This window comes from Canis lupus, chromosome 29 (assembly GCF_003254725.2).
Source record: "Canis lupus dingo isolate Sandy chromosome 29, ASM325472v2, whole genome shotgun sequence".
NCBI lineage: Eukaryota > Metazoa > Chordata > Mammalia > Carnivora > Canidae > Canis > Canis lupus.
In genome coordinates this window covers 16,822,588-16,838,298 of record NC_064271.1, presented here as the reverse complement: position 1 = coordinate 16,838,298, position 15,711 = coordinate 16,822,588, and the positions used below count along the sequence as shown (strand labels likewise).

General features: G+C 33.8%; 1 protein-coding gene across 30 annotated transcripts in view; it reads right to left on the bottom strand.

The window, feature by feature from the left end:
* CSPP1 (centrosome and spindle pole associated protein 1) overlaps positions 1 to 15,711 on the bottom strand; it is a 177,504-nt gene that overhangs the window by 97,839 nt on the left and 63,954 nt on the right. For 27 of the 30 annotated variants that reach the window (XR_007406979.1, XR_007406981.1, XR_007406977.1 and 24 more), the window contains 3 exons: positions 13,762 to 13,970; positions 10,874 to 10,995; positions 10,455 to 10,533 (listed from right to left, as the gene is read on the bottom strand). The exons of 1 other annotated variant lie outside the window; for it this stretch is intronic. Coding sequence is in view for 21 of the 29 variants with exons in the window: in XM_025477902.3 (XP_025333687.1) it covers positions 10,455 to 10,533; positions 10,874 to 10,995; positions 13,762 to 13,970 (410 nt within the window). In the remaining 8 variants the exon portion in view is untranslated. The remainder of the gene's footprint in view (positions 1 to 10,454; positions 10,534 to 10,873; positions 10,996 to 13,761; positions 13,971 to 15,711) is intronic. 2 more of the 30 variants (XM_049103752.1, XM_049103753.1) reach the window with 1 other exon arrangement.

Genomic DNA, 15,711 nt, shown 5'->3' with positions numbered 1-15,711 from the left:
CTGGAGTACTGTACTGAACATGCCCCAATACAAAATCAGAACACTTAGGGATCCCTGGGTGGCGCAGCAGTTTAGCGCCTGCCTTTGGCCCGGGGCGTGATCCTGGAGACCCAGGATCGAATCCCACGTCGGGCTCCCGGTGCATGGAGCCTGCTTCTCCCTCTGCCTATGTCTCTGCTTCTCTCTCTCTCTGTGTGACTATCATAAATAAATAAAAATTTATTTAAAAAAAAATACAGAACACTTAACAACGATTATTAGACATTTATTTTAAGTCATTTAAGGAAATTTAAGCCCTTTAAGGCAATCTCTGTCCAGTCATAACCGATTAAGCTAACTCAGCAGAGGCATCAATAGTCACACATGACAAATAATATAAACTTTACAGAATTAGTTCACAACAGTACTTTAAAAAGAACCACAATGACAAATAGCAACAACAATAAGCCTTAGGGAAATGAGAAAATCTGATTCCACAGTTGCCACATTTTATCTTTTTAAATGCCCAGTTTACAATTAACAAAAAAATTTTATATGAGACTAACAAAAGAATAGGGAAGTATGGACCATATACAGGAAAAAGAAATCAGTCAATACAAACTGTCCTTGGGGAACCCTACATGTTGGACTTATTGGACAAAGACTCTGAATGAGGTATTACAAGTATCTTGGAAAAACTAAAGAAAACCATATCTAAAGAATTAAAGGAAAGTATAAGAACAGTGTTATACCAAATAAAGAATATCAACAAATTATTTTTTTAAAAAATGATATTACAGAGTTGGAAAGTACAAAAACTGAAAAGAAAATTTCAGTAGAGGGTCTCAACATCAGATTTTAGCAGGCAGAATAAATCATTGAATTTGAAGTTAAGTCACTTTAGATTACCCAGTCTGAAAAACACAAAGAAAAAGGTTAAAGAAAAATTAACAGAACTTCAGAGACCCTGTGGGACACCATCAAGTATATCAACATATACATAATAGGCATCTCAGAAAGAAAGGAGACAAAGAAAGGAACATAAAGAATGTCTGAATAACAGCTGAAAATTTCCAAAACTTGATGAAAAATATTAACACATCTAATAACTCATCAAATTCTAAGCAAGAAAACTCAGAGATCCATACATATATACATTATAGTCAATCTGCCTAAAGACAATGAGAGAACCTTGAAAATAGCAAGAAAATAACAAATCATCATGTACAAGGTATCTTTAATAAGATTAACAGGTCATCAGACACCATGAAGACCAGAAGGCAATGAGACGACATATTCAAAATGCTGACAGAAAATGAATTTTAACCAAGAATTCTACACCCAGGAAAACTATCCTTCAAAAATAAAAGCAAAATTAGAACATTAAAGCTAATCAGGCCTTTAATAAAAACTCAGAAAAGTTATCACTAACAGATACATCCTATAATAATGAATGTAGCACACTACATATTGTGATGAGGATACACCTGACAATAACTGCAGTAAACACAAAGAAATAAAGAACACCACTAACAGTAACTACAGGAAGACAAAGATAAAAGATATCACAAATATATTCTTTTTTAAAGATTTTATTTATTTATTCATGAGAGACAGAGAGAGAGAGAGAGAGAGGCAGAGACACAGGCAGAGGGAGAAGCAGGTTCCATGCAGGAAGCCCAATGCGAAACTCGATCCCGGGACTTCAGGATCACACCCTGAGCCAAAAGCAGACCCTCAACCACTGAGCCACCCAGGCGTCCCTACAAATATGTTTTTATTTGCAACTCTATTCTTTCTAACTTAAAAGGTAAATACACAAAGAAACAAACAAGAAAGGAAAAGAAAGAATTATAAAACTGTGCTGATGAGTTTAAATGTATAAAGATGTAATTTGTATGACAACAATGGCATAAAGGAAAAGGGAAGTAATGGCATTACAATGTAGAAAAAAATTTTTTTACTATTTTTAATATTGACCTTAAACTCAGTTCTTTTAAATTAACACAGTAATTTTAATCTGTAACAAAATACACACACACACACACACAAAAGAAAAAAAAAACACAAAAATCATACTAAAAGGAATTAAAAAGGAATCCTATAAAATATTTAACATAAGGGGCTCCTGGGTGGCTCAGTCAGTTAAGCATCTAACTCTTGATTTCACTTAAGTCAATATTCAGAGTCCTGAGATCAAGCACCAAATCAGGCTCTGTGCTCAGCAGGGAGTCTGTTTCTCTCTCTTCCTCTCCTTCTGACCCTCCCCCAGCTAGTGGGCACACACTCTCTCAAATAAATAATATCTTTAAAAAATATTTAATATAAAAGAAGGCATTAATAGAGGAACAGAGAAACAAGAAAGATTTTTTAAAAATAGCCGACAAAAATTCTACCTTAATAAGAATTGTACTATATGTAAATTTAGGCAGAAGATAGCAGAAAAGGGTGGACTGAGGTTGTGGGGGTATACTTAGACTAGGATGCAGAAGTATGCTGTCTGCAGAGACACACTTTAAATTCAAATACACAAATAAACTGATGGTAAGACATGGAAAATTATATACCATGCAAGCTAACCCAAAAAAAAGAACAAGAGTAGCAACATTTATAACAGACAAAATACACTTCAGTTCAAAAACTGTTACTGGACACAAAAAGGAATCTTTTATACTGATAAAAGTTCAACTTATCATTAAGAGATAATAATGAAGGGGATCCCTGGGTGGCTCAGCGGTTTAGCATCTGCCTTTGGTCCAGGGAATGATCCTGGAGTTCCGGGATCAAGTCTCATGTCAGGCTCCCGGCATGGAGCCTGCTTCTCCCTCCTCCTGTGTCTCTGCCTCTCTCTCTCTCTCTCTATGTCTATCATAAATAAATAAATCTTTAAAAAAAAAAAGAGAGAGAGATAATAATGATAAACATATATGTAACATAACTACAGAGACCTACATATAAAAAGCAAAAACAGAACTGAAGAGAGAAAAAGACAAATCAAAAATAGTCAGAGACTTCAGTACTTCACTTCAAATAATAGGACAATTGAACATCTGCATGGAAGGTCAACAAGGAAATACAGAAAATAAACAATACTACAAGCCAACTAGATCTAAGACACAATGATAGAATGATCCACTCCACAACAGAATACATTCTTCTTAAGTCTATACAGAATTCTCCAGGACAGACCATATGTTAGGTTATAAAACAAGCCTCACTAAATTTAAAAGGATTGAAATTAAAAAAAAAAAAAAAAAAAAAGGATTGAAATCATACAGAGTATATTCTCCAACTGCAACAGAATTACATCAAAAATGAGTTAAAAAAGGAAATTTATAATTCTGTTGGGAATAAAACAATACACTCTAAAGTAACCAATACATCAATGAAGAAATCAAGAGAAATTGGAAAATACTTTGAGATGAATGAAAATGAAAAGACAACACGCAAAATGTCAGAGATGCTATGAACAACACTATACCAACAAATTAGATCAAATTAGATACCTAGATCAACATCATAGATATCATTGACACAGGTCAATCTTAGATACAAACTACCAAAACAAACACAAGAAAAAAATCTTAAATAAACTGATGACAAGTAAAGACACTGAATTAGTAATAAAACAAAAAACTACCCACAAAGAAAAGACGAGAGCCAACTAGTTTCCTAATCAATTCTCCCACATTGAAAGAATTAACAACAATCTTTCCCAAACTCCAAAGTAAAATGGAAAATGGAAAAACACTTCCAACTAATTCTACTAGGCTAGTACTATCCTAATACCAAAATGAGACATGAAGAGGCACCTGAGTGGCTCAGTTGGTGGAGCATCCACCTCTTGATTTCAGCTCAGGTCATGATCTCAGAGTTGTGATCAGCACCCTGCCCTCCCTGGCCACCGGATGCCATGCTCAGCTCGGAGTCTACTTGAAATTCTTTCTTCTTCCTCTTTTTCCCTCCCCCCACCCACACTTTCACACTTGCATGCTCTCTCTCAAATAAAAACTTTAAAAACAACAATACTAAAAACAAAATCAGACATGAAAACAAAACTAAAGACTAATATCACTCATAAACATAGAGGCAACAATCCTTAAAAAAAATAAGCAAACTGAATAATCCAGCAACACATCATAAAAATTATACTTCATAACCAAGTGGGATTTGTCACAAGAATTCCAGGTTGAGGGCAGCCCGGGTGGCTCAGCAGTTTAGCACCGCCTTCAGCCCAGGGCGTGACCCTGGAGACCTGGGATGGAGTCCCGCATCGGGCTCCGCATCAGGCTCCGTGGGAGGAGCCTGCTTCTCCCTCTGCCTGTGTCTCTGCCTCTCTTTCTCTCTGTGTCTCTCATGAATAAATAAATAAAATCTTAAAAAAAAAAAAAGAATTCCAGGTTGATTTAATATATGAAATGAATCAATATAATACACCCTATTAGTAGAATAAAGAACAAAACCACTGAAGCATCTCAATAGATGCAGAAAAAGCATCTGGCAAAATTCAACTTCTAATTTAGAAATATGCTGAAATATGTATGCTAAATACATTTATAATGGAAACAAACAACAAAAAATAGAAGAAAACTTCCTCAAGCTGATAAAGGCAATTACAAAAAACCCATAACTAACATCACAATTAATGGTTAAAGACTAAACAAATGCCTATAAGATAAAGGAAGAAGTAAAATTATCTTCATTACTGATGATGTAATCATGCATGCAGAAAATGCCAAGAAATCCACTAAAAACTGTTAGAACTAAGAGTTTAGCAAAGTTGCAGGATATAAGATCAATATACAAAGTTCAACTGTACTTCTACAAACTAGCATGAATAATAGGGAAATGAAATTAAGAGAACAATTCCATTCACAACACCTAAGAGTGTTAAATACTTTGAAATAGGGATGCCTGGGTGGCTCAGTGGTTGAGCATCTGCCCTCAACTTAGGGCATGATCCCAGGGTCCTTGAGATAGAGTCTCACATCGAGTTCCCCACAGGGAACCTACTTCTCCCTCTGTGTGTCTCATGAATAAATAAAAACCTTTTTAAAATTAATAAATAAATAAATACTTTGAAATCAATTAAGCAGAAGTTAAGCAGTGTAAAAGTTACAAAATATCACTGGAAGAAATTTTAAAACCCCAAATAATTTTATAAAGACATCCCACATTATGGATTAGAGACTTAATAATGTTAAGATATAAAAGTAAACCATAAAGAAATAGAAAGCCTGAAAAGACCTATAACTAGTAAGGAAACTGAATCACTAATCAAAAATTACCCTGATATCCAAAACGAAAAGGACGCTATAAGAAAACTACAGGTCAATATTGCCTGTGGCCACTGATGTAAAAATCCTCAATAAAATACTAGCAAGCCAAATTCAAAAGCCTATTAAAAGAATCAAGCACCATGATTAAAGGGGGATTTATTCCTGGAATACAAGAATGATTAACATACAAAAATCAATATGCCACATTAATAGAATGAAGTGAGGAAAAAAAATGACCATCTCAATTGACGCAGAAAAATGATTAAAAAGTTAACAATCTTTCATGATAAAAGCACTCAACAAGCTAGCAATAAACTACCTCAACATAATAAATGCCATATTTAAAAGACTGAAAGCTTTTCCTCTAAGATCAGGAACAAGGCAAAAGTACCCACTTTCTACTTTTTTTGAACATAGTACAGGAAGCTCTAACCAGAGCACTTAGGATAGAAAAACAAGTAAAAGGCACCCAAATTGGAATGTAAGAAATAAATCTCTGTTCATTGATGATGTATGTTACATATAGAAAACCCTAACGATTCCACACACAAAAAATACCAGTTAGTAAAACAAATTCAGCAATGGTAGGATACAAAGTTAACACACAAAAACCCGTTGCATTCAATACACAATGAATAATCTGAAAAGGAAATTACAAAAACAATTCCATTTATAATAACATCAAACAGAATAGAATACTTAGGAATTAAGTAAACCACAGTGTGAAAGACTTGTACAAACACTGAAAACTACAAAACGCTACTGAAACAAATTAAATAAGACATTAATAAATGGAAAAGTACCCCATTCATGGATTAGAAGGTTTAATATTACTAAGATGTCAATACTACCCAAAGTGATGTGCAGATTTGATGCAAATCTTATCTAAATCTCAATGATATTTTTGCAGAAATAGAAAAACTCTTACTAAGATTTTATTCTCTCAAGTAATTCCAAATAGTCAAAAAAATTTTTGAAAAAGAACAAGCTACAGAACTCATACCTCCTGATTTTAAAACTTACCACAAAGCTACAGTAATCAAAACAGCATGGTACTGGCATAATATAGAAAGACATAGAGAACAAATGAATAGAGAGCTCAGAACTAAATACATTCATGTAAAGTAAAATAATTTTTGCAAGGGTGCCATGACCATACACAATAGGAAAAGGACAGTCTTTTCAACAAATGATGCTAAGAAAATGATATTCACAAGCAAAGAATGAAGCTGGACTCTTAACACTTAATACCAAAGTTAATTCAAAATGGATTAAAATCCTCAAAGTAAGACCCAAAAACTATAAAACTCTTAGAAGAAAATATAGAGCCAAAGCTTCAAAGTATTGGATTTGGCAATAATTTCTTGGATAAAAAAAGAAAAAATAGGCAAATTAAACTTCATGAAGATTAAAAATGTGTATGCATCTATAGTGTTGCTAGACACTACCAACAGAGTAAAAAGGCAACACAATGAGTAGGGGAAAATATTTGCAAATCATATATCTGATAAGGAATTAATATCCACAATATATAGAGAACTCTTAAAATTCATCAACAGAAAAAACAAATCACCCAATTAAAAAATGAACTATTAAGTACTTAAATAGACATTTCTTCAAAGAAGACAGACAAATGGTCAATAAGCACATAAAACTTCAGTCAACATTAGTAATTGTAAGGAAATGCAAATCAAAAGTACAGTAAGATAACACTTCATTAGGATGGCTATTATCAAATAAAACAAAAATAACAAGTGTCGGTGAAGAGGTGGAGAAACTGGAACCCTAATGTAGAGCTGATGGAAATGAAAAATAGTACTGCTGCAGTAGAATACAATACGGTGGTTACCCAACAGATAATTACCATATGATCCAGCAATTTCACTTCTGGGTATATACTCAAAAAAACAGAAAGCAGAGTCTAGAAAAGACACTTGTAAAAAAAAATAAAAAATAAATAAGTAAATAAATAAAAATAAAAATAAAAAATAAAAAAAATAAAAAAGACACTTGTACACCCACATTCACAACTGCATATTCGCAACAGAAAAACAGAGAAGCAACCCAAGTGCCCACTGATGGATGAACTGGATAAACAAAATGTGGTATCTACATACAATTAAGTATTACTCTCAGCCTTTTGAAGAAAGTCTGACTTGTATCACAACATGGATTAACCTTGATACATTATAGTAAGTAAAATCACCAGACACAAAAGGAGGAGTAACATGATTTGACTTCTATGAGGTATCTAAAGTAGCTGCAATCATAGAGACAGAAAGGGGCAGAAGGGGGAATAGAGAAATGTTTAATAGGTACAGTTAGTTTTACAAAATGAAAAGAGTTCCAGGTGGTGGTGATGGTTGCACAATATGAATGTACTTAATAACATTGAACTACACACTTAAAATGCTTAAAATGGTAATTTTGTTTGTGTATTTTACTACAATAAAGAAATTGAAAAAATATATTAAACAGATCTATAGATTCCATATAATCTGTACCAAAATCTCAACTGACATTTTGCATAAATCGACAAGCTTATCCTAAAATTCACATTGAAATGCGAAGGACCAGCAACAGCAAAAGCAATCCTGGAAAAGAAAAATAAATTTGGGGAACTCATACTTCCCTAATTTCAAAACTTGCTATAGTACTACAATAATCAATATTCCTGGCATAAGGGTAGACACATAGATGATTGGAACAGAATACAGAATCCCAGAAACAGACTCACATAAATACATGTCCAGTGAATTTTGACAAAGATGCAAAAGCAATTCAATAAAGGACAAATAATCTTGCTAACAAATGGTGCTGGGCACCACTGGACACCCAAAGGAGAAAGAAAGAAAGAAAAGAAGAAAAAAAGAAAAGAAAGAAAAGAAAAGAAAAGAACAGAAAAAAAAAGAAAAGAAAAGAAAAGAAAAGAAAAAAAAGAAAAGAAAAAAGACCTTCAATCTAAGCCTCATATCTTACCTAAAAATTAACTCAGAATGGATCATGGACTTAAACAAAAAACTACAAAACTTTAAGGGGAAGAAGAAAAAAAAAAAAAAATCTTTGGGATGTAGGCCTAGAAAAAGAATATTAGACTTGACACTGAAAATATGATACATAAAAGAAAAAACTGATAAGTTGAGCTTGATTAAAAATTTAAAACTTTTGCTCTCTCCAACATGCTACTCAAAGGATGAAGATAAGCTGTAGGGTAAGAGAAAATATTTGCACACCATGTATCTGATAAAGCACTAGTATTTAGGATATATCAAGAATCCTCAAAAACTCAATAGTTAGAAAAACAACAACTACTCCAATTTAAAATGTGTTAAAAAAACAGGGCGCCTGGCTGGCTCAGTCAGTAGGGTATGTGACTCTTGATCTCAGGGTCATGAATTCAAGCCCCACATTGGGCATGGAGCCTATTTAAAAAAAAAAAAAGTAAAATAAAATGTGTAAAAAAAATCAAGAAACATTTCATTAAAGATTTATAGATAGCAAATACATGAAAAGATGTTAAGCATCATCATTATTAGAGAAATATAAATTAAACCCCCCATGATCTATCATTACACACATATCAAAGTGCCATAAACAAAAGTCATGACACCAAATGCTGGTAAAGACGTAATGAAACCAAATTCTGAATACACTGCCAATACAAATGTGAATTGGTACAGTCTCTGTGAAAAGTCTGGCAGTTTCTTATAAAACTTAAGTTATAACTACCATATAACCCAAAATAATACTCCTGACCAATTTTCCTAAAGAACCAAAGACTATGTTCATGCAAAACCTATACATGAATATTTATAGCCACTCTATTCATACTAATTTAGATGTCCTTCAACAATGTACCACAAACTGTGGTATAAACATACCATGAAATGCTACTCAGCAATAAGAACAAACAATTTATACATGCAACTACTTGATGAATCCCTAGGGAATTATGATTTTAAAAAGTCAACCTCAAAAGGTTACATAAATGATTCCATATTTACATAGCATTTTTTAATGACATTAAAGACATGCAGACAGGGGATCCCTGGGTGGCGCAGCGGTTTGGCGCCTGCCTTTGGCTCAGGGCGCGATCCTGGAGACCCGGGATCGAATCCCACGTCGGGCTCCCGGTGCATGGAGCCTGCTTCTCTCTCTGCCTGTGTCTCTGCCTCTCTCTCTCTCTCTCTCTCTCTCTCTCTGACTATCGTAAATAAATAAATAAAATAAAAATAAAAATAAAAAAAAAAAGACATGCAGACAGATTAGCTGTCCCTAGTGGAGGGAGGGAATAGGGGCAGGAAGGAATTAGGTATGGCTGAAAAGGGCATTATAATGGATCCTCGTGATGATGGTAGTGTTCTGTATCTTGACTGTATCCAATGTCATATATTTGGGCTGTTATTGTTCCACAGTTTTACAAGAACTTAGCATTAGAAACTAGGTTAAAGGTACACAAGATGTCTCTATATAATTTCTTATAATTCCATCATGGGAATCTATAATATCTCTAATAAAAAGTTTAATTTTGGTATCCCTGGATGGCTCAGAGGTTTAGCGCCTGCCTTCAGCCTAAGGTGTGGTCATGGAGGCCTGGGATCGAGTCCCGCATCGGGCTCCCTGCATGGAGCCTGCTTCTCCCTCTGCCTGTGTCTCTGCCTCTCTCTCTTTCTCTGTCTCTCATGAATAAATAAATAAAATCTTTAAAAAAAAAAAAAAGTTTAATTTTAAATAATACTATAAAATATACTTATTGACATGGAAAAGGGGTTTATGATATATTGTTACTTTTAAAAGAACAGTATACATAATATAACATGATTTGGTGTACAGTGTGTGTATGATTTGTGACAACATAAGAAGATTTCCTGGGGGAAGAAAAAAAGAAAGAAGACTTACTGAATGCTTAGATACACCTATCACTGAATGAATGGGATTTCAGGTGATTTCAACTTTTTGCATATGCTTCTTTGTATTATTATTTATCAGTAATATGTATGCATGACTTTTCTAAGTGAAAGTGAGATTACTCTTAATTTTTTAAATGTACTATGAAACACTGACTTAAAAGCAATACATGAACATACTGGTTATGCAATAATTGACAAATTAAGTTACACCTGTTCTGAAGGGAAAAAATAATATAGGTTCTATGAAAGACAAATTATTTTGAAAGAAATTATTTTAATAACTTACATAATAGGCTGTGCTGGCTGGTGGGTGACAGGAGCACTAACATAAGCTGCAGGCTGTACTCCCATCATTCCTGAACCATCTTAAAAGAAAACAAATTTATTTCAGAGTACCCATTTATCAACACTTTATTCCTAAAGAAAAAATCACATATTGAATACTATCTAAGGGAAAAATTTCATATTTCCTTCTCAGGAGTTAGCAAAGAACATTGCAAGAAACCACAAAATAGATATTTCTTAAAGCTAAATAAAAAAACAACTATGAAATATAGCTGAGTTTTAAACTGGGCGTTTTTAAGTCAATAAATATGTAATATTTGAATTAAGTAAAGCTGTGGCTTTAACTTATTTTTGCTAACATTAAATAATTTTCCTGACTGAACCACCAGAAAAAAAATGTTCAACCTATAGATAACTTACAATAAGCAAGACTGGGATCCAAAGTATTCCTGGCCCCATAAAAATAGTATGCATCATCATAAGGAGTACGATAGTTAGTAGCCAGAGGTGGTAGCAGGGGAGGAGGTGGCAGAGGTGCAATCCTATATCAAAAAAAAAAAAGGGGGGGGGGGACTTTTCTCATATTTCATTGCATTTTTAAATCAAAACATAATTCTTTTGCACAATTTTGCTGAAAATCTAATTACTGCTTTGAAAAGGCCACCATCTTGTTTTAATCTCTTATCAAAAATTAGGATTCAAAAGCAAAATATTCTACCAAATTTCAGAATTTAAGGTATAACATATATAAGATGAAAACTTTGAATTATAATAATCAATTAATATCTAATTAACATATATATATATATTATATGCCAGTACTGAACAAACATGGTCCCTGTCCCTCATAAATAATACAGAAATAAACAGGCAGTTACAGCACAGTATGTGAAACAATACAAACAGACACAGGGTGCCGTAGGAACATGGAACAGGGACATTTCAATCATATGGGGAAAAGAGGAAAGAAGTAGTAAGGCTTTCTAGAAAAGACAATGCTTTGGGATGCCTCGGTGGCTCAGTGGTTGAGCATCTGCCTGCGGCTCAGGGCATGATCCTGGGATCTGGGATGGAATCCTGCATCAAGTTCCCTGCGAGGAGCCTGCTTCTCCCTCTGCCTGTGTCTCTGCCTCTCTTTCTCTCTCTCGAATGAATGAATGAATGAATGAATGAATGAATGACAATGCTTCAGCCATGTTGGTGGAGTCACAGAGAAGGATAGTGCAAGAAGAAAAGGCAAAGTATAAACAGGATTAAAAATAGTTCCATTTGACTGAGGGGAAAGGGCCTATTTTTTTTAACTCTAAAATAATTTATTGTTCTTTCTTTTTTTTTTTTTTTTTTTTTAATTTATTGTTCTTTCAAAGGTAAGTCAGCCATAATGTGAAAGAGAAGCCACTTAAATATCAACAGTAAAGAATGGACATAGGGATCCCTGGGTGGCGCAGCGGTTTAGCGCCTGCCTTTGGCCCAGGGCGCGATCCTGGAGACCCGGGATCAAATCCCACGTCGGGCTCCCGGTGCATGGAGCCTGCTTCTCCCTCTGCCTGTGTCTCTGCCTCTCTCTCTCTCTCTGTGACTATCATAAATAAATTAAAAAAAAAAAAAAAAAAAAAAGAATGGACATAATGCTTTGTATCTCATAAAGTTAAAGCTTCTAAAAACCTCTACTTCAGCACTTGATTGATTAGGAAAATCTCTATTTGCATCAAGGCAATATTTTCCAATAGTAAAAAATGGAAAAGGCAAATTCCTTTAGATGACCAGAAAAAGAAAAGGAGACATCTTAGAATGTCTTCCCTCTTGAGTCTATCTTCACAGGTTATCCCTTGTTGTATACTTCAAAATAATTTTGAAGAGCTAAGAAGGCATTAAAGTTCTCTCCAGTCATTGATATTTTTCACACTTTACTGGTAACTCAATGTGTCTAACCTTACTAAGTGTTGCCTGGATATGTCAACAAAGCAGTTGAGAAACCGCTATGAAAGGAAACCAACCGCCAACATCATTATATCTTAAATTTGGATAGAGATTTATATAGAATTTTCTTTTAAGATTTTATTTATTTATTCATGATAGACATAGAGAGAGAGAGAGAGGCAGAGACACAGGCAGAGGGAGAAGCAGGCTCCATGCAGGGAGCCCGATGCGGGACTCGATCCTGGAACTCCAGGATCACGCCCTGGACCAAAGGCAGGAGCCAAACCGCTGAGCCACCCAGGGATCCCTGAGATTCATATAGAATTTGACCTTCACAACAACTCTGTAAATGTAGGAAAGAAAAAAAAAAGACTACTATTTCACTTTTACAAATAAAAAAACAGAAGTTTAAAAGAGGTGTGGTATTCCCAAAATCCAGACAGTGGAGCCAACTATTTTAATCCCTAAACCAATGCAGAGACCATCATACCATGCTCTGTAATTTCAATCTTACCTAGTGCTTTAAGTCAGGGAGTCATTAGATCAAACAAACAAAACACCTAATAAACACGGTACACACAGTGCTACAATTTGTTAGTAAATAAAAGATAAGATCAAGTCCTACTGAAAGAAAGTATAGCATAGGAAATATCAATATTAAAAAGGAAAAACACCTAATTAAACACATTCCTATAATTAATACATTAATAGTAAACAAAAAATAAGCTCAAATCTTACTAAGGGAAGAAAGCGCATATCCGAAAATATCAATGTTAACAAGAGAATTTTCTTTATGTGTAGTCTAGGACAGCATGATGCCTTCTACCTATAAAAACCAAATCCCTTACCCTAATACCTAAATTACAAGTTTTATATTGTCAACACTTTTTATTTCAGGTATTTGAGTTGCATAGCCTATAAGTAATCACAGAGAAAGAGTTTAAGGAAATAGAATCTAAAATAAAGTAATATATACAAAAGAACCACATAAGAAACTTTTTTCTATTTAAACTCAAAGAAGTAATCAGTGTTTGCCAAGTGGAAATTATAAAATTGAAGAAAAAGTATAGCTTTTATATGTTAAGAGTTTTTAATAATAGATATTCTAAAATGTATCCTAAAACTAAATACTAAATTTAGTTTGTTATGCATTCTAAAACTATTAGAGCATCTTTAAACAATAAAAGAATGTTATAAGGATTTCCCTTGTTTTTATAAGAGAAAAGACTAACAATGCAAACAAATCTGAAGAGAAATTCTTTCACAGAAGCTGTTAATCATACAAAAATCACTGAAGGACAACTTTATCTACTTCACCAAATCCTTCTGAACATAAAATATAATGATACCTTACCTAATTCCCAAACCAAAACATTTTAAACAAGCACCTGGGAGGCACCATTTCACCAAGGGTGCAGCTGGATCCATTGTGCAAATCTTCATTTTGAGATGGGATGGAGTGAATTGATGGGATGGGTGGGGCAGATGGGGCAGATAAAGGAGGGAGAGGCGTCTGGAAAGCTACTCTGGGTTTTTCAGGTGGTATCATCTCTTCAAAGTGTCTTGGTGCCACACTAAACTGCTTTAGTCTATCAGGCTAAAATAAAGAAAAAAAATCTGTTACATGTAATCATAAATTTAAAAGTAGAAATTTAAAGGTGGAAGGGAGCTCAAAAGACCCTCCAACTCAGACTGCAAACAGGCACTTAAGTTAGAAAATAAAGGCATTTTACAGCTATAATAAACTTTGAAGATCCAATCCTTAATTCTATATACAGGGTAATTAAGGATCCCTGAAAGTAAATAAGGTTTCACCATTAATAAATAATGAAGCAAAGACTAGAGCCAGATATTAATTCTAAATATAAAACTCTATTATCCTAGAAACATTGTGCTATTTCTCTATCCAACTGCCATTTCTGACATAAGTGTTCTCGAGAATGGTCAGCAAATGTTTTCTATAAAAAGCCAGAAAGTAAATATATCAGGCTTTGCAGGACATGCAGTTTCTTCAGAACTACGCAACTCAATCATACCAGTAAAGTAGCCCAAAACAATATGTAAACAATGAAGGTGTGCTGTAATAAGACTTTATTTGTAAAAATAGGAAGCAACGAGATTTGGCTATAATTTCCTAACCCCTGCTTCAGAATTCATTTATGTATCCTTTTCTAAGATTTGACATCAAAAGTAAACCCAAAAGTAATGGTCTAACTATTGTACCTAATGTTTTTTATTTATTCTCATAAAGCAACTTGAAACTCTAAGTTGTTTCATTCAAATATAAAGAATGTCCATCAAACACTAATGTAGCTGTAAAGCAAATGTTTAACTACCACATTACATTAAAAAGTTCAAGATTTTAAAAGAAAGTTTCTAACTGTGAAAACTATTTCAAAGGTATTCACTGATAGAAGAAAATATATTTAGCTTTGGAATTATCCTTTCTTCCCCACCATGTTTAATCCCTCAGAAATGATTTCTCAGATTAATCTGAAAGTTTTATTCTATGGGAAGTCAAAAGCACACTGGGGAAATAAAGGTACACTGGGAGTAATACTAGTACAATATTAAACTTCTTTAAATGGATAGGATATATAATTCAGATATATACTGCTTTAAATCAATAGGATATATACTTAGCATAAGTAAGTGTACTAAAAGTTGCCTATCATTGAATAATTTTAAGTTGCTCTATTCTTTTTAAGAATGAACTTTTTAATGAAATTAAAGTGTCTTTAGTCAAAGACAACAACTTGCCTTAGCAAATTCTACATATCTCACTACCAAAAAAAAGCACATTTTAAGAAGAGCAATAAATTATTACCTCCTCCTTACTTAACTGCAATGATGTAATTCACTCCACTTAATGATGAGAATTGCAAAATTGAAAACAAGATTATTATGTCTCTAGTTTTATAGTAAATAAAAATTACTAAATTGCTTTAACAATATAATCAATGATTTCAGTTTCCATGGAAATCATTCTAAGAAAAGTGATAAATTATTAACACCTGTTGTAAATTAAACTGAGATAACTCTCCCTCGGATAGTACATGTAAACAAAGCAGAAAGAACTAATTTAAAACAACTAAAAGGGCAGCCCGGGTGGCTCAGAGGTTTAGCACCACTTTCAGCCCAGGGCGTGATCCTGGAGATCCTGGATCAAGTCCCACTTCGGGCTCCCTGCATAGAGCCTGCTTCTCCTTCTGCATGTGTCTCTGCCTCTCTCTCTCGTAAATAAACAAACAAAATCCAAATAAATAAATAAATAAATAAATAAGATGTACATATGAAAAAGGAAAAATTATCTTAGAGGAATAAATGAGTTAGGACTC